The sequence below is a fragment of the Carcharhinus amblyrhynchos genome, chromosome 4, assembly GCF_965287045.1.
Source record: "Carcharhinus amblyrhynchos chromosome 4, sCarAmb.v2.hapA, whole genome shotgun sequence".
Taxonomy (NCBI): domain Eukaryota; kingdom Metazoa; phylum Chordata; class Chondrichthyes; order Carcharhiniformes; family Carcharhinidae; genus Carcharhinus; species Carcharhinus amblyrhynchos.
This window is the reverse complement of record NC_137327.1, coordinates 77302619-77321996: the sequence shown is the minus strand read 5'-3', so window position 1 is coordinate 77321996 and position 19378 is coordinate 77302619. Positions and strand designations below refer to the sequence as shown.

Sequence of the window (19378 nt, the reverse complement as noted above, 5' to 3'; positions counted from 1 at the left end):
CAGGAGGTGAATTACTCTGTGCAGGATTCCTAGCCTCTGACCTGCTCTTGTAACCACAGTGCTTTCTTACATGGTGAGTAAAGTGTAAAAACCCATTAAAATAGAAATGATTTGGATAACAGCCTTGTCTTTTAAGCACTGATCTTTGCCTTTTGGTCAAAAAATGTAAATCCAGAATTCCTATATCATTACCGCAAAAATTATTAGACGCTCAATTCCCAGGAATGATTTCCTAATTAATTGAATGTTGTGTACAAATTAGAATGGGATAACATGTGTCTCAGATTTTCTTACAGTCACAGGCAAAGTGAATGTGATATTAGCAAGAGGAATCCACAATTCCCAGGGCACACTTCAGGCTGGGAAGATAATACTAAATATTAAAATCAGCAAAAATCATGAATTTCAACAACTTATTGCGTAGTAGCAGCACGTAAGAAACATGGAAATGCATGGGTACTGTGATGAACTAACAGGCCAAGCTCTAATGCATATGAATTACACGAGAGGTGCAGAATAATAATACCATCCCCTGACACCACCCATGTTTATTAAATACTGATTTAGATGAGTGAAATTATGGTGCAAATATAGGCTGAAACACATCATTTATTAAACATCCAGCATTGAATTATATAGAACACATTTATTATTCAGATTATTTACACCTACATTCTCTCATTGGAAAATTTCTCATTGTGCTGTGTATGTGAGTATGAAACACAATGAAAATATCCTACACAAATAGATTTTGGTTGAATTTTATGCTGGAGGGACTGGATTCAATCAGATTGGTGGCACAGTGGTTAGCACTACTGCCTCACAGTGCTTAGAGACCTGGGTTCGATTACAGCCTTGGGTAGCTGCCTATGTAGAGTTTGCACGTTCTCCCCGTGTCTGGGTACGTTTCCTCCAGGTGGTTTGGTTTATTCCCACAGTCCAAAGAAATGTAGGTTAGGTGGATTGGCTATGCTAAATTGCCCCTTAGTGTCCAAAGATGTGTAAGTTAGGTGGATTATTATAATAAATGCTCAGGGTTATGAGGATAGGGTGGAGGGGAGGACCTAGGTGTGATGCTCGTTGAGAGTTGATGCAGACCTGATGGGCTGGATGGCTATTTCTGCATTGCTGTGATTCTATGGTTCCCCCTGAATGAAGGAACAAGTTCCACCTTATGCCAGTCAACACTCGTTAGACATAATATATCACTGGGACTGCTGGAGTCAGCAGAGGTATGTTCTCTGTCCATTCTTCAAGCCTAAAATTTAGGCCCTTAAGTTTCTGCTAGGTTATCCTACTTTTCTCAGTACAATTCACCCGGACAGTATAATCTACATAAGAGATAAAGGAATTCCAAGCACAAATGATGTTCAGCGCAAAGAGAATATCAGTGATCTTTTGTGTCAGTTTAAAAATAACAAACACCACAAACTGGTCACATCCCAGGTCACATTAACCATCATGGCAGGTCTCCACTAATTGTGCCTGTTTACATGCCTACAACAATACTGTTTGAAACATTTTTTTTGCACCAGCAAAGGATCTTAATTTTTTAAAAATCAGTTTATTCAGAAACTGATTAGTGCACACCAATATAATCAGCAAACAGATCTGTTTAGTCATTGAAGGTCAACATCAGTTCTTTGAAATCAGGATATTCATCAGGTGATGCACTATTCCAGCTGATTCAAAATATATTGTTGTGTTATATGCATTTTCCGCTTCACTAAGCGATCATCTTGTATTAAGGAACAGCTTGTATTAAGGAATATTTTTAATGTAACTTAAAGTAAATTCTAAAAAACGCAATAATGTTGGCCTATGGCAGGTTTCATTTTTGATATGTAAATATTTTATTATTGTCACATGTATCAGTATACAGTGAATAGTATTGTTTCATGTGTGCGATAAAGGCAAAGCATACTGTCCATAAAGAAGGAAAGGAAAAGTACAGAACATAGTGTTACAGTCATAGCGAGGGTGTAGAGAAAGATTAACTTAATGCAAGGCAGGTCCATTCAAAAGTCTGATGACAGCAAGGGAGAAGCTGTTCTTGAGTCGGTTGCTATGTGCCCTGAGACTTTTGTATCTTTTCCCAATGAAAGAGAGTATGTCCGGGGTACGTGAGGTCCTTAATTATGCTGGCTGCTTTTCCGAGGTAGCAGGAAGCGCAGAGAGTCAACAGATGGGAGGCTGAGTGATGATCCAGGATATCACTGCAAAATTTCCTGAGGGTAATGCCCTAAGCCTAACCATCTCCAGCTTCATCAACAATCTTCTTTCCATCATAAAGGTCATAAATAGGAATGTTCACAGATGACTGAACCATGTTCAGTATCATTCATGACTCCTCAGACACTAAAGCAGTTCCTATCCAAATCAGGGCAAGACTGGGACAATACATAGACTTAAACTGACAAGTGACAGGTAACATTTGCGCACACAAGTGTCAGACAATGACTATTTCCAACAAGAGAGAATCTAACCATTGCCCCTTGACTTTCAATGGCATTATCATCATTGAATTCCCCACTGCCAACATCCTAGTGGTTACCATCAACCAGAATTGAATTAGCCCAGCCATACAAATACTGTGACCACTGGAGCAGGTCAAAGACTGGGAATCCTGTGGCATGTATCTCACTTCCTGACTCCCCAAAAACCTGTCCACCATCTCCAAGTCAGGTGTGTGATGGAATACTCTCCACTTGTCTGGATGAGTGCAGCTCCAACAACACTCAAGCTCAACACCATCCAGGACAAAGCAGCCCGCTTGAGTGCTATCCCTTCTGCAAACATTCACCCCTTCATTATCGATGAACAGTGACAGCCATACATATCATCTCCAAGATGCACTGCAAGAATTTACCAAGGTTCCTTAGACAGCACCTTCCAAATCCATGAGAACTACCATCTAGAAGGATAAAGGCAGCAGATTCTTGGGAACACCACTATCTCCAAGTCACATCATCCTGACTTGGAAATATATCATCATTCCTTCAATGCCACTGGGTCAAAGTCTTGAGACTCCCTCCCTAACAGCAGTGTGGGTGTACCTACACCTCAGGGACTGCAGCAGTTCGAGAAGACAGCTCACCACCAAATTCTCAGGGACAACTAGGCTTGGATAATAAATGCTTGCCTAGCCAGTGATCCCTATATCCTGTAAAATGAAAGTAAAGTTTTGAAGTAAGGACATTGATTTGAAACACTAACTCCATTTCTCTCTCCACAGATGCTGCTTGAGCTGCTGAATATTTCCAACATTTTTGGTTTTTATTTCAGGTTTCCAACATCCACTGTATTTTGCTTTCATATTAACATTTATCTCCTGTCTTCATGATCACAGGGAATGACAATTAAACCACTTGTCGAGTTACTAGAAGTTAAAAGAACAAGTCAAGCACCTCCAACTGTAAGTGAGCAGATTCATATTCGGGTAAGTTTCACTCACAATCTCCACATGTCTCAATGCAATATTGGTAGGAATTCTGATTTTATTTATGTTGGCAGATCACATTACAGTTGAATTTTCATGTTTTTCTTTAAACTGATGGGATGTCACAAGAGGCCAGGCAACAACATAGTTGAGATTCTGAGACACAACATCAAAATCCTGAAGTCCAAGTTAAAATAAGCCAACTATTAATTAACCCACATGAAGACACATAGCCAAGTTCATAGTCATGAAATCAGAAAAGATTCCAGTTACCAAGGTGGTTCTCATTCAGTTCTTAGTAAAATTCCAAACCAGGTTCATTGTCCACAAAGCACCATGAGTTTACAGATAGCAAATAATGCGCAAGCGTTCCAACAACTTCCCAATTTTCACACTAAAACTTCCTCTCTGAGCAAAATTCAATATTCTACTTTTATAGTCGAATAAGGCTGCATAGCTAATACCTGCTGGCACTGATTCCTCATCAGTCTGTCATGTGACTTCCTGTGGCCATCTTAATCAGCACAGCTACACTCAGCAGCCATTTTGAATAAAGGGTGGATATGATCTAGTAAATGGAGGGGCAAGTGTTGGAAATATAGTACCTTGTGACACTATTATATAATAACTCACTGTTCTCTGGAGCTGTGATTTCGACGAGTGGCTGCCTTTTGGTGAGTGTGCTGCATTGTAATTACTATATTTTGACTTAATTCTAGTTCGAGAGGGTTTTTTTGATTATTTTGGCGCTCCGTAGCGGGAGATAGGCGCGGGGGCTGCTGGGAAGGGAGCGCGGGAGTATAAAACAGTCACTCACCCGAGGATCCACCTCACTGTTCTCTGGAGCTGTGATTTCGACGAGTGGCTGCCTTTTGGTGAGTGTGCTGCATTGTAATTACTATATTTTGACTTAATTCTAGTTCGAGAGGGTTTTTTGATTATTTTGGCGCTCCGTAGCGGGAGATAGGCGCGGGGGCTGCTGGGAAGGGAGCGCGGGAGTATAAAAAGAAGGCCAAGGTAGATAGCGGGCAGCGTCGGGAGCGGGCAGTGGAGTGAGGCGGGAAGCAGAGTGAGAGGTAAAAGGGCTTAAGCTCACTGGGCTTGGGCGAGAGTAGGCTTGGTAACAGGAATTAATAGGACAACTTAATAGGGGGCAAACATAATGGCAGGGTCTAGGGTTACACGTGTTCACTGTGTTCGTTGTCATATGTGGACATTTCTGGAGACAGCACATCTCCCGAAAGCCCACATATGCGGGAAATGTCTAGAGGTGCAGAGATTAAGGGCCCGGGTGAGGCAGCTGGAACTGAGGCTGGAGGATATGTTTTTAGTTAGGGAAAATGAGGAAATAATGGATAGGGACAGTAACACTGAGCAGATACCAGGACCTGGGAGGAGAGACGGATGGGTCACAGTTAGGAAGAGCAAAAAGAAAAGGAGTCGTGGCACTAGGACCGCCCTGGAGGAATTACCCCGGAATATCAAGGGTGGGGTGACAGCTGGGGTAGAGAAGGCAAGGGAGGGAGATCAGAATACCTCGGAGGAAGTGAAGAGTGCAGGGTGTGAGATAGTGGTGGGGGATGGGAGAGTCAAAGGGATTGACAGGCGGTTCTGTGGGCAAAAGCGGGAATCCAGGATGGTAGTCTGCCTCCCTGGGGCAGGGGTACAGGATGTTTCAGAAAGGGTAGAGGGAATTTTGAAGGGTGGAGGGACCAAGTCTGATGTGATAGTGCACATAGGAGAGAAGGATGTAGGAACAAAGTGCAGGGGGGACATACGTAGGCAGTTCAGGGAGTTGGGGGCTAGGCTGAAATGTAGGGCCTCCAGGGTGGCGTTCTCTGGGCTGCTGCCAGTGCCTGGGGCTAGCAGGGCTAGAAATAATGAGATACTCCAACTCAATGCGTGGTTGAAGGATTGGTGTAGGGCAGAGGGTTTTAGATTCGTAGACCATTGGGAAGTCTTTATGAAAGAGGGGCAAATATATAAGAGGGATGGGGTACAGTTAACTGGGAAGGGTGTGAATATCTTAGCTGGAAGGTTAGCTGGAGTGTTTCGGCAGGGTTTAAACTAATATGGAGGGGGGGTGGGGATGTGGACGAAACTGGGATTGGGGATAGGGTAAGCCCAGAGGGTAGGAAGAAGGATCGAATTGTTTCTGAGTGTCTTCGGTGCATGTGTTTCAATGCTAGGAGTGTGACTGGCAAAACAGATGAACTGAAGGCAATAATGTTCGAAAGGAAGTTGGAAGTGGTGGCGGTGACAGAGACTTGGTTGAAGGAAGGGCAGGACTGGCAGTTGAATGTTCCCGGGTATAAGTGCTTCAGGCGTGATAGGGGAGGGTCACAGAGAGGTGGGGGAGTGGCGTTGTTAGTTAAGGATTGCATCATAGCAGTGCAGAGGGAGGGAGGAATAGAGGATATAGGAATCGAGTCGCTATGGGTGGAGTTGAGGAATAGGAAGGGAGATGTTACTATGTTGGGTGTGTACTACAGACCGCCCAACAGCCTGAGGGCTGTGGAAGAAGGGATAAGCAGGGACATTCTAGATAAGTGCAGGAAGAATAGGGTGGTGGTAGTGGGAGATTTTAATCTCCCCGGGGTAGACTGGAAGGTGCCGAGATCAGAGGGTGCTGACGGGGAGGAATTTGTACAGTGTGTAATGGAAGGATCCCTGGAGCAGTATGTGGATAGCCCGACCAGGGAGGGGGCTATACTGGACTTGGTTCTGGGGAATGAGCCTGGGCAGGTGGTTGACGTTGAAGTAGGAGAGCAGGTGGCTAACAGTGACCACAACTCTGTCTGGTTTAAGATATTAATGGATAAAGATGAAGCCTGTCCTAAGGGGAGGGTGTTAAACTGGGGGAGGGCTAGATACAACCGGATTAGGCAGGATCTTAAAGATACGGACTGGGGTAAGCTGCTTGATGGCAGGTCGACGCTGGGTATGTGGGAGTCTCTCAAGGGAAAACTAAAATCTTTGCTGGAAAGGCACGTGCCGGTCAAGAGGAAGGATGGGAAGGGTAGGATTAGAGAGCCGTGGGTAACTAGGGATATTGAGGACCTGGTCAGGAGGAAGAGGGAGGCGTACGTTAGATCTAGGCATTTGAGGACAGAGATAGCGTTAGAAGAATACAGAGAATGTAGGAGAGAACTTAAAAGGGGCATCAGAAAGGCAAAAAGGGGCCATGAAATGGCTTTGGCGGGTAGGATTAAAGAAAATCCTAAGGCATTTTACTCCTATGTTAGAAATAAAAGGATGGTTAGAGGGAAGATTGGCCCTCTCAGGGACAGAGGAGGGGAACTATGCTTGGAGCCTGGGGGAATGGGGGAGATCCTGAATGAATACTTTGCGTCGGTATTCACGCAGGAGAGGGGCCTGATGTCTGGTGCTGTGCTTGAGGAGTTTGAGGATCCGTTGAGGGATATAGTCATCACGAGGGAAGAAGTGTTGGGACTCTTAGATAGTATAAAGACGGATAAATCTCCAGGGCCTGATGGCATCTATCCCAGGCTGTTAAGGGAGGTGAGGGATGAAATTGCTGGGCCTCTGACGCAAATCTTTGTCTCTTCTTTGGACACAGGTGAGGTCCCAGAGGATTGGCGCATTGCAAATGTAGTACCGTTGTTTAAGAAGGGTCAGCGGGATAACCCAGGGAATTATAGGCCGGTGAGCTTGACTTCAGTTATAGGCAAGCTAATGGAGAGGATCCTCAAGGATAGGATGTATGAACATCTGGAGCGCTGCAATCTGATCAGGGATACGCAGCATGGCTTCGTTACAGGGAGGTCGTGCCTTACGAATCTAGTGGAATTTTTTGAAGAGGTGACAAAAACGGTTGACGAAGGACAAGCCGTTGATGTTGTCTATATGGATTTCAGTAAGGCGTTTGACAAGGTCCCTCATGGTAGGCTGATAGAAAAGGTGAAGGCTCATGGGATACAAGGCCAGGTATGTAGATGGGTGGAGAACTGGCTTGGGAGGAGGAGACAGCGAGTAGTAGTGGAAGGCTCCTTTTCCAATTGGAGGCCTGTCACCAGTGGTGTGCCGCAGGGCTCGGTACTTGGACCTCTTCTATTTGTGGTATATATTAATGACTTGGAAGAGGGGGTAGGTGGTGTGATCAGCAAATTTGCTGATGACACCAAGATGGTTGGATTGGCGGGTACTGAGGAGCAGTGCCTGGCAATGCAACAGGACATAGACAGGCTGGTAGATTGGGCAGATAGATGGCAAATGGAATTTAATCCGGAGAAATGCGAGGTGATGCACTTTGGCCGGAATAATGTGGAGGGGAGTTATACGATAAAAGGTAGAACTATCCGGAGTATAGATACGCAGAGAGACCTGGGGGTGCAAGTGCATAAGTCCCTGAAGGTGTCGGTACAGGTGCAGAATGTGATGAGGAAAGCGTATGGTATGTTAGCCTTCATAGGAAGAGGTATAGAATATAAGAGTAGGAGTTTGATGTTGCAGTTGTATAGAACATTGGTTAGGCCTCACTTGGAGTACTGTGTCCAGTTCTGGTCGCCGTACTACCGGAAGGATGTAGAGATCCTGGAGAGAGTGCAGAGGAGATTTACCAGGATGTTGCCTGGTATGGAAGGGCTGTCTTACGAGGAAAGATTGGATGAACTTGGGCTGTTTTCCCTTGAGAGACGTCGGCTGAGGGGGGATCTAATAGAGGTTTATAAGATTATGAAGGGGATAGATAGAGTAAATGGTGGTAAGCTTTTTCCGCTACAAGAAATGGATAGAACGAGGGGTCACGGGCTTAGGGTGAGGGGGGCTAGGTATAAGACAAATATTAGAGGGCAGTTTTTCACGCAAAGGGTAGTGGGGGTGTGGAATGCACTGCCAAGTAAGGTGGTGGAAGCAGGCACGCTAGGGTTGTTTAAGAGTCACTTAGACAGCCATATGAGCGGGCTACATATAGGGGGATATAGTAGGCCTTACTGAACATTGTAGGCTTGGGAATACATTTTGCCTCAGGAATGTTAGTCTTTGCCTGTTTAATAATGAATTTTTTTGTCTCCACAGGCATTTAAGTCCAGCAAGGGGCATGCAGGCGGCAGGTTGTAGTGGGCTGCTCTTGGATGTTGCTTCGGGAGTTGCCTATTGCTTCATGTCGTTAGTGTGCTTAAACTGGACCATCTCGAGGGCAACATGACAGCTCAGAGACTATCTCTGTTGCTGTGCGGACACATGGATTTGGGCCTGTGTCTGTGGGAGTTTGCACGTTCTCCCCGTGGTTGCGTGGGTTTCCTCCGGGTGCTCCGGTTTCCTCCCACATCCCCCAAAGATGTGCTTTTAGGCTGATTGATTGGGTACTAAAATTGTCCCTAAATTGGACCTCCCTGATCCTCGCACGTTAGACGTAGACTAAAATCATGAATAGGTCACTGAGATAGTAGGACGGCGGCGCGGGCTCGTTGGGCCGAAGGGCCTGTTTCCCGTGCTGTGTTGTTCTTTGTTCTTTGTTCTTTGTTCTTTGACTAAGGATATGTGCACATTTCCTGGTGTTAGCTTGTGTCATATCTCCACATGTTATTACCAGTAAGATAAGGTTTGATCATGCATCTTACCTTTGTTTGAAAACAAGCTCTTGGTTATTTCAACAAGTTTAATGTACATCACATTCACTGGTATCACATTTATGGAAAGGGTCATAATCTGGTTTTCATTCATTGGTAATCAGGTTACTTCTGACACAACAGTCTGCCCCTCTACTGCAGCTATATTCATAGCCGGTATCCCTGGAGAGGGAGCATGTGGCATCTGAGGATACTGTTAACACCTTCCATGCCTGCTGGGCACCACCTGGGCTAGGGTGCATTATTGACCCCTTTAGCCACATTTTAATTTAATGTTTTAAGTTTCCTTTCTACTTTGTCCTTTGTTTTGGGCGGTTCCCTTTCTTTTGAGAGCTGCCCCTTCTAATTTTCCCCTTAGTTAATTTCATTAAGTTTATTTGGTTGATCAGAAAGGTTGATAATCAGGTTACCGAGATCTCTGAAAAAGGGCACTTAATTAATTAACTAAATCACAAATCTTAGAGACATGGCATACAATTGCCTACACTCAGTGGGGTAGACGAGAATTGCCTTAATGGGATGGTAACAACCTCAGAATAGGGTTGGTTATTCTACCACATTTTAACATTGGCAGTGAAGCTGAGGCTATTCAGAAAGGTCTTTATTGCCAGGCACCCTGACTGCCCATCTGTCTCAAGCATTATACCCCTTTAAAAATGCAAATTGGGATTCCAGTACCCTGATCACCGTTTTAGGTCAGCACCTGTCCAAGCAATAATGACTGGAATTAATGTCACTGAGCCACTGCTCTGGGGGTTCAAATCCCACCATGCATGGAATTTAAATTCAATGAATGAATCTGGAATATAAAACTAGTCTTAGTACTGGTGACCATGACAATTACAGTCTATTGTGTGTTGTTAAAAATTAATCTAGTTCACTAATGTCCTTGAGGGAAGGAAATTTGCCATCCTTACCTGGTCTGACCTACATGTTACTCCAGACCCACACCAATCATAGAATCACAGAATGTACAGCATGGACCAAACTGGTCCATGCTGACCAAAATGCCCACCTAAGCTCACCAGATTTTCCTGCATTTGGCCCATCTCCCTCTAAACCTTTCTTTTCCATGGATCTGTCCAAATGTCATTTAAATGTTGGCAATGTCCCTGCCCCAATCACTTCCTCTGGCAGCTCATTTGTACCACCCTTTGTGTAAAAAAAAAAGTTGCTCCTCAAGTTTCCATTAATTCTTTCCCCTCTTAAACTTATGCCGTCTAGTTCTCGATTCTCCATCCCTGGGAAAAATACTGAATGCATTCACCCTGTCCATGCCTTTCAAGATCTTATACGTCACTGTAAGATTACCATTCAGTCTCCTACACTTCAAAGAAAAGAGTTCTAGCCCGCCCAATCTCTCCTGTAACTCATCTCTTGAATCCCGGCAACGTCCTTGTAAATCTCTTCTGCATTCTCTATAGTTCAATAATATTTTTCCTATTGCAAGGAGACCAAAACTGAACACAATACTCCAGGTTCGGCCTCACCAACGAGCCATACAACTGCAATACAACCAATGTGGTTGACTATTAATTGTTCTCCAAAATACCCTGGCATGCCACTGGGCTCAAAGTAAAGGAGGGATGGGCAAAAAATGCTAGTCCTACCAGCAACATCCGCAACCCAGTGAAGAATAAAGAAAACACCTGAAGTGAGTCCGATGGATAATAGAGCCACACAGAACCAAAAAAAAATTTGGCATTATTTTGTTCACTGAGCAGCTGTGGACAAGACTGAAGCCCCAAGCTCAAGTCTGCCTCTATGTATGGACAATCAGCTAACATGTTCCACTGGACAGTCATCCAATGGTCAACATGACTTTTCAAATTCCAGACTGTTCCCAACTGTAGTGGGGAATTGAAGTTAAAAGGATCACATTTTGAACAAATCCAATATTACCTGTAAGTTGTACCAGATAGTGATGAGGTAAACATTTCAATATTGACTGTGATCACCTCAGCATTGCCGAGGGTATCTTGCTACCAAAGAACTCACCTCAGCCCACTCACATACGTTGGCACAATTATGGATTCTGAAAGCACTGCTGCCTCACAGTGCCAGGGACCCGGGTTCAATTCCCGGCTTGGGTCACTGTCTGTGTGGAGTTTGCACATTCTCCCCATGTCTGCGTGGGTTTCCTCCCACAGTCTGAAAGAGAAAGACATACTGGTTAGGTGCATTGGCCATGCTAAATTCTCCCTCAGCGTACCCAAAAAGGTGCTGGAATGTGGCAACGAGGGGATTTTCACAGCAACTTCATTGCAGTGTTAATGTAAGCCTACTCGTGACACTAATAAATAAACTTTAATTCCTTCCTTCAAAATATTTTCTGCAGTTCTTGGATCATTTGTTGGCTGGTATCGAAGACATCTGTGGACACTGGGGCCAATATTATTGGAAAGACAGGTATACATTTGATTCTTTAACCTGTGTGTGTGTGGGGTGAAATTACTTTGTATGTGTTTGAGTGTTGGGCTGAACTTTATCCACTTCTGTGGTGTGGGTTGGGAGGCAGGGAGGTTGGTAAAATGGTGTGGGAGGGCAGTGAGTGAGTGCCGATATCTTGCTGCTTCCATGCCATTTACCAGCAAAACAAACAGCCTATCCACCCTCAGTCCAAATGAGTCACTCTTCCTGTCTCTACTGACATCTTACCAACAGCTGGTATGCCCACCACAGCCTGGGTAGACCACCTGGATAACCCTGACAGTCTCCAAGCTGGCTCCTCTCAGGCAATCTTCAGCCCGCATTCGAGTCCCCTGCGACACTGGCTACCCCTGTGACAACAGCACCAACAATCCTCAGCAATCACCCTGCCGGGTCTTCACTGGGACCTGCTTGACTGACTCCACATACCTGATGTTGAGGGTGCACGATGTGTCCTTATTCTGGAGGTACAACCCTGGGTTGGAATTGTGATTAGTGCAGACTCGATGGGCTGAATGGCCTCCTTCTGCACTGTAGGGATTCTATGATTCAGCTGAATACCCACTACCCCTCCATCTTGCTAACAATCATTATTGTTCAAGTTGGTTAGCAATCTATACACAAATCTCAAAATTACAATTCGTCTTTAGAGCATACAAACATTTGTAATTATTGTACAATATTCCTTCTTTTATTCTTTTACTGGAGGCATCTGTCCAATTAAAACAAGCCACACTCAGATGTGTGCGCTAAGGGATTGTCCCCTAACATCAGCCAGAGAATCTGCAGTGCTGTGATGCCAGATAACACAGCAGAATAGTGATCTCACCCCGCTCCCCTCCCTTCTCCATCTCAGGGGCTCAAGTTAAAACCCACCTCTGAGAGAAAGAGCGGTAAAACTGTCAATCGCAGTTTGGATTGCGGCTTCCCTCTCTTCAAATCAGAGTTTCGAACAAAGTGGTGGTTGTTCCATTGTAGTGGGCGGGAGCAGGAAGTTTGGAGAGGCAGCCAAAAGTCTACTGACTTCCAGCAGCATTGGAAAATCCTGATGGGGTGAAGATATAGAGCTAGGGAAAAAACAGATAGTTTCTTTTAGTTTATATTTCTCTAGATCCCAAGCACGTTGGCTCAAATTACCTCCTCCTGTGCTATAACTTTTGTGATTCGAAAAGCAGGGAGTTTTAGAATCATAGAAACCCTGTCGTTGTTTGTCCATCAATGTCGATGAGGACCTTGACACCATTAGTCATTTTGAGGCTGGATGCGGTGCATCAGAAAATGACTGATCAGGCCAATTTGGGCACAGAATGTCCTGGCACATATTGAACAGACTTATGTAGACACTGTAGTTGTTGTGCTGGTGGCTCTGAACTTGCGCAGCTCGCGCTTAAGTTGTGCTTCAGCAATACACCTTGCTTTGTAAGCTTAACAGCCCTTGTGGATGAGGCAGCGCCAGGTAGGGCGGTTTCATAGAAACCCTACAGTGCAGAAGAAGGCCTTTTGGCCCATTGAGCCTGAACCAACAACAATCCATCCCAAGCTCTATCCCCACAATCCCACACAGTTACCCCATTAATCCCCTTAACTTATACATCCCAGGAAATTAATGGAAAATTTAGCACGGCCAATCAACCTAACTCATTTTTGGACTGGGGGAGGAAACCAGAGCACCCAGAGAAAACCCACATCGACACAAGGAGAATGTGTAAGCTCCACAAAGACAGTGACCAAAGCCAGGAATTGAACCCAGGTCCCTGGAGCTGTGAGGCAGCAGTGCTTACCACTGTGCCACCAGGACTTTAGGGACTTTAACTAATGCCTCATAAATCACACCTACATCTGAATGATTTGGTTACTTTTTTTTACCATTACTGCTGCATTCATCCACATTCAAAGTTGTTAAAGTCCCAAATCGTTCACTGTATAAAATACTTGAGATTTTTCAGAGACATGACAAGAAGCTGTATAATTGTAAAGTTCCTAATCATTTCCATTATCACTGAAACTGTAAAGCAATGGAAAATACCTCGCAAGATAACAATTCCCGTACGAGTTTAGTGTTGGTGTAACTTACAGGTGTCTTGTACTAATGAGTTACAATGGTTGTTACGACAGGGAAAGAATATTTAAATCTTGCTGCCTCTGGTGACATAACCTTTCTATTCTGTGACTTCACGGATCCTGGTCAAACTTAACATGCAATTTGATATGTGTTCTGGAATGGCAATCAGCACACAAAGTGTTGTCCCAAACTGGTTAAACATCAATCTCATCAACTGTGCAAATAGCAATTCATGGCTAAAACCAAAATATATATTCATGAGGTATTAAAGTCAGGAAGATAAATGCCCCAAATCTTTTCCTTCTAGAGCAATTTATAGATTTTTTAAACCCCATTGAACAGTATTCTAAACAGAAAGAAACAGTGCTGTAAAAACAAAATGATATACTATTACACCTATAAAAATGCCATAAAGTTCCACCAACAACCTTGGGAGCCTGGGATCCCTCGAATACTAACCAACTCCCAAAAATGCCCCCCACCCTCCTGCAATTATTAACACACTCCCACAGACTCCATACAATTACTGACACACGCGCACACACTCCCTGCAACTACTGACACACTTATAGAAACACCCTGCAACTACTGACACATTTGCCCACATCCCTAGCCTCGATCCCATCTCCAGGATTAACAACAGAGGGATCCACCCTGAGCTCCTCTGGGGACACACCCTGGGCTCCTCTGGGGATAGGCTCCAGAGGGTTGCAATATCTTGGAGACTTGCTCCTCCCCAGACATTGGGTCACCCAGTGTGTCCAGAGATAATTCTAAGCTAGTTACCATGGTACCAAGTACAAAGGCTTGGGAGGTACCGAGGAGCCTTTCCCTTCTCTGCAGTGCCTGGTGACCTAGGATTTTGGGAATCATTTTCACGGGTCCCCTCCAGGTCAGGCTGGCATGCAATAGGGCTAGGTTGTTGTTGGGCAGGGCTAACCTCTGACACCTCACCCACCCTTGGCTCCAGACGGCACCCCACATAACAAGGGATGGTGAAACTGTGTTGGGTTTGCCCGTCGCCAGTTTGTCAGTTTGGGGGTTCTAAGGGGGTGCCAGCACTTCCTCCACAGAGGGGCAGATCTCCTTAACAGTGTCCACCTTCATGTCACCTGCTCCCTCTTTTACAGGTAAGGCACAGAGGGAGGACGATGTCCATTTCCTTGGAATCCTCCTGTGCTGCATCCTGTTGGAATTTGGTCTTCCTTCAGCAATGCCTGGTTTTAGGGTGTGGAGCACCCTCTACAGCAGGCTTGAGTTCAGGTTCAGGGGGCAGTCATACATTCTTTGAGTGACATTACTGAGGGCTCATATTCATGGCCCATCACTGGACCTGGGGCTGTGTGCAGAAGCACTGCCACGTCTAGGATCATAAGTCTGGGCACTGCTGGCACCAGGGCGATGTGCAGAAATATCGATGGGTTCGGTTAGATGTTTAGTGCAAGACCACGTGGGTAAAGGGGTTTTTTGCTTCTCCTGTACCTTCTATCCACATGGAAATTATCCCCAGACCTCGCTGGCAGCTGAGCTGGCGTTGGCCGCTGATGTTGACGCCTCTTGTGGTGTTTGGTAGGAGGGGTGTGGGAGTGCCGCAGTACCAGCCACTGCTGCCTGGATGAAACTAGCAGCCTTGGAGGCAAGGCAGGATTTTCTAACGTGCCTCACCTCCTTACTGGCTTGGCACCGCACGCCATCCGCAATGTCGAAGATATGGTGTTGGGCCCCCTCATGGTCCACGGTAAGTGCCTGTTTTGTGCACTGCCTCCTGGGCCAGCTTGATTTAAAAAAAACGCTGTCATAAGCAGTACCTGTGGGACTGAGCAGGATCGGCAATACACCGGAGCTGACCTTCCCAAGGTGGTGTGAATAGGGAAGGAGGGGGTCAATGGAAGCAAATGGGGGAAGGGGTGGGGTGTCGACAGTGACCCTCTGCACGGCAGCCTCTAAAGGCTGAACCGACAGGAATGTCCCACCCGCAGCGCACCTCTTTTCCAGGGCCAGGCGCATCATCAATAAGATGCCCATGAAGAAGACGGTTTTGCCATACAATTTGGAGGCTGCGCGGGCCCTCTGTTGAAATTTTGGATGGGTGTAGCTCTTCACCGCAGCTTTTTTGGTCACAAGCACAAAAGGATGCTGGGCCACTGAAGTAGCAGGAGCTGAGGAAGCTGCCGCTCCTGCATAAGACTTTACAGGCCTCACTGCTGGCAAAGATGATTTCGCCATAATGTCAAGAGCTGCACCCAGCCCCATGTTCTTTTCTGAAATGGTTAGGTGAGGAGACTAAAAATATCCCTCTCTTTTTAAAGTATAGTCTATTTATTGGTGTCACAAGTAGGCTTACATTAACACTGCAATGAAGTTACTGTGAAAATCCTCCAGTCGCCATACTCCAGCACCTGTTCAGGTACACAGAGGGAGAATTTAGCATGGTCAACCAGTACATCTTTCAGACTATGGGAGCAAACTGGAGCACCTGGACGAAACCCATTCAGACACGGAGAGAACATGCAGACTCCACACAGATAGCGACCCAAACCGGGAACTGAACACTGGTCCCTGGTGCTGCGAGGCAGCACTGCTAACCACTGTGCCATCATGCTGCCCTCTCTCTCTTTCAGTGAGAATCGGGGGAAACGCTGTGCCAGTTGAAGTCATACTTGACACAAAGGAAGATGGTTGTGGTTCTTGGAGGACAAGCATTTCAGTTCCAGGGCATTACTGCAGGTGTCCCATAGCAAAGTCTGACCCCAACCATCTTCAGCTATTTCCATCATAAGTTCAGAAAGTGGTGATTTTTGCTGATTACTGCACAATGTTCAGCATCATTCACGACTCCTCAGATATTGAAGGAATCCATGTCTATGTGTAGCAAAATCTGAACAATGTCCAGGCTTGGTTTGACAAGTGGTCAGTACCATTTGTGCCACACAAGTGCCAGACAACGATAATCTCCAACAAGAGAAAATCTAACCATTTCCCCTTGACATTCCATGGCATTACCATTGCTGAATCCCCCACTATTAATGTCCTTGGGATTACCATTGATCAGAAATCAAATTGGACGAGCCATATAAATACTGAGTTTACAAGAGCAAGTCAGAATTTATTCAAGTGCTCAACATAACGTTCTCAAGGGCAATCTGGGATGGGCAATAAATAAGCCCAGATCCAGTGAACAAATAAATTGAAAAATCTCAATATAATTTCACAAGCTGTCAATTGTATGACAGTAGGCGTGTTGAGGACCTGCATTATGTGACCTCAACTCTAATATTTAAGGGGACAGTCCAAAGACAGAATTTGGAGATGTTGAGAGTTGGAAGTAAGACAACATTAGCATGTTTCTGACTGCAGTAACTAGGCAAGTTCAAGTGGGCATCTTTTGTTACCTAGTGACCACCCAATAGGTCTGCTTGCAGATCTAAAGAACAAAAACTAAAGGGACTTGGAGTGCAGGGTGATGAAAGCAATTATAGCAACTCCCTGGCTATCTTGCAGACGAGCAGGAATGTCATCTTGGGGAATGCCCAGTGCGGTTGATGAATACTGCTGGCCGACCTGGGGTTACTGAATTGACATCGAAGCACTCAGTAATGTTCTGAACTGATGGGAAGGTAACCAGAGACACAAAGCAGAGGGCCTGCTATTTCTGACTGGCATCACCGCAGAGACAATCGGCAACCCAGACAATCAGTCATTCACTTTTGGGACGCCGATAGGGAAATCCTGCAAATCCCAGGGCACAGGTTCAAGGTGAGAGGGGGAAAGTTTACGGGAGATGTGCGGGGGAGGTTTATCCTGCAGAGAGAGGTGGGTGCCTGGAACATGCTGCCATGGGATGTTGTGGAAGCAAGACACATTAGCAACATTAAAGAGACATCTGGGTGGGTACATGAATAGGGAGGGAATAGAGGGATATGGGCTGAGTAAGGGCAGAAGGTTTTTTTTGGTTTAGTTAGGGCATTGTGATCAGTACTGGCTTGGAGGGCCAAAGGACCCACTGTTGTGCTATACTTTTCTTTATACTTTGTTCTTGTCTCTGGCAACACTGAGCATCTGGAGGCAAACATGGGGTAGTAGAATTTACCACACAACCTGAATGTGTTTCACAGCAGTGGGAGGGAGACCTTCTTCCTCCACCAATGTCAATGGGGTTTCCCATTAAATGCACCCCTCACTGTGGTAAATGCCAGGGTGGGAGTGTGCCATTGTGGAACAGGAAAATCCCACCAGTGTGAATGGCCATAAAATCTCACCCAACGAGGGTAATGGTGACTTTGACAGACACAAGTAGTTCATAGCTAGCAGGCTGCACACCAACAGCAGATTGATGGATGAATATTTATTATAAAATCTCCTGGTTGCTGTGGCAGTGTTTGTACAACACCCTCTATCTGGAGGAATGCACTCAAGGAGACAAAACCGAGTTTGGTGTCATCACTGGAAATGTATACAAAATTGCCCACCCTGGAAAAGAAGCCATCAGTGAAGTGCTCCCGACAGCCCCAGCTATCATATAGCCACCAGTTCCAGCATGGAACAGGTTTCCCTGTCAGAGGCTCCAGATCTTTACTATCACCTAACCAGCTTACAGAAGTATGGCGTTCTGACAGCCCTTCCTCTGCTTCTCAAGCCCTGTTTGATGGGGAGTACCTCCTGCAGTCTGCACCTGTCTTCCCCTTTGTACGCTTCTCCTCTCTGCTCTCCAGTTATAGGTCTGTCAACAGCAGGGTGCAGTTCCTGCTGCTGGCTCCTGTCCAGGTTTTGTAGAAATATTACTCCAATTCAACAAATAGCATGTCAGTAAGCAGCCTGTCTCTCCCTAGAGGGTCACACACAATCAGCCTGCTGTGCCCACATTAAGCTCTGGTGGCGATTGGAACCAGCTTCAGTATGTGCTTGCAATTTTGCTGATTTTAGTACTCAATCTGAACACAAACCCTCACCACATTTCAGGTTAAAATTCTCCCCATTGTCTCTGGACAACCATCCAAGGTAAGAGAATAAATACCCTGTAGGTAATTACTGGAGATTTGTGGTAGCCTTTGAGGGGCAAATTATCGGGGGTCACATAATCCATCAGGCCAATAGTGGTGAGTTGCATGAATCGAGTGGGAAGAACATAGGCTTTTTAGCATGGGAATCCAGGAATCATGGAGTTCGGAACCACTCTTATCCGTCTTGTAAATAGTTATTTTTCCCCTATTTATCTGGTCATCAGTTCCTCAAAGTTCGGATCGCCCTTTATCTTGTAATAGATTCTTATTTAATTTCAAATATACAAGGACATTTCATGTTTAAAGTTACTAAGTTGACTAAAGGGCGATCCGAACTTTTTTTAAGCCAGTAAATGGAATTTGTTCCCTCAGAAACAGCTCAAAGCATTCCATATGTGATGGATTGTTTGTACCAAGCAGTGACAGCAGGTCTGTGGGCGAATGCAACATCCTGTTTAAGATCCCAAAAAGAGCATGTTTCCAGCACTATCAGCATTGCTGTGAAGTCTATGATTTGGAAAGGAAACATGCTGGTTAATTCAGCAAAGAAGCTCTTGTTCCTCTCTTTATATTGTAGAATGGGATGATGGGTTGGAGTCATGTCTGGCACAAAGGAAGATGACTTTTGTTGATGGAAGTCAATCATCTCAGCTCTAGGACGTCACTGCAGAGGTTTCTCAGGGGAGTGACCTATACTCAACCATCTTCAGCTGCTTCATCAATGGCTTTCCTTCCATCATTTAAATAAAACATTTATGGGATGTAGGCATCGCTGGCTAAGCCAGTATTTATTGCCCATCCCTAATTGCACTTGGCCATGAGCTGCTTTCTTAAAATTCTGTTGTCCCTGAGGTGT

The 19378-nt window shown here is 45.3% G+C and overlaps 1 protein-coding gene across 1 annotated transcript in view; it reads left to right on the top strand.

Moving 5' to 3' along the window:
- LOC145342642 (sodium/hydrogen exchanger 2-like) overlaps positions 1-19378 on the top strand; it is a 151359-nt gene that overhangs the window by 86229 nt on the left and 45752 nt on the right. The window contains exons 6-7 of the mRNA XM_080188188.1: positions 3350-3439; positions 11369-11439. Coding sequence (XP_080044314.1) covers positions 3350-3439; positions 11369-11439 — 161 coding nt within the window. The remainder of the gene's footprint in view (positions 1-3349; positions 3440-11368; positions 11440-19378) is intronic.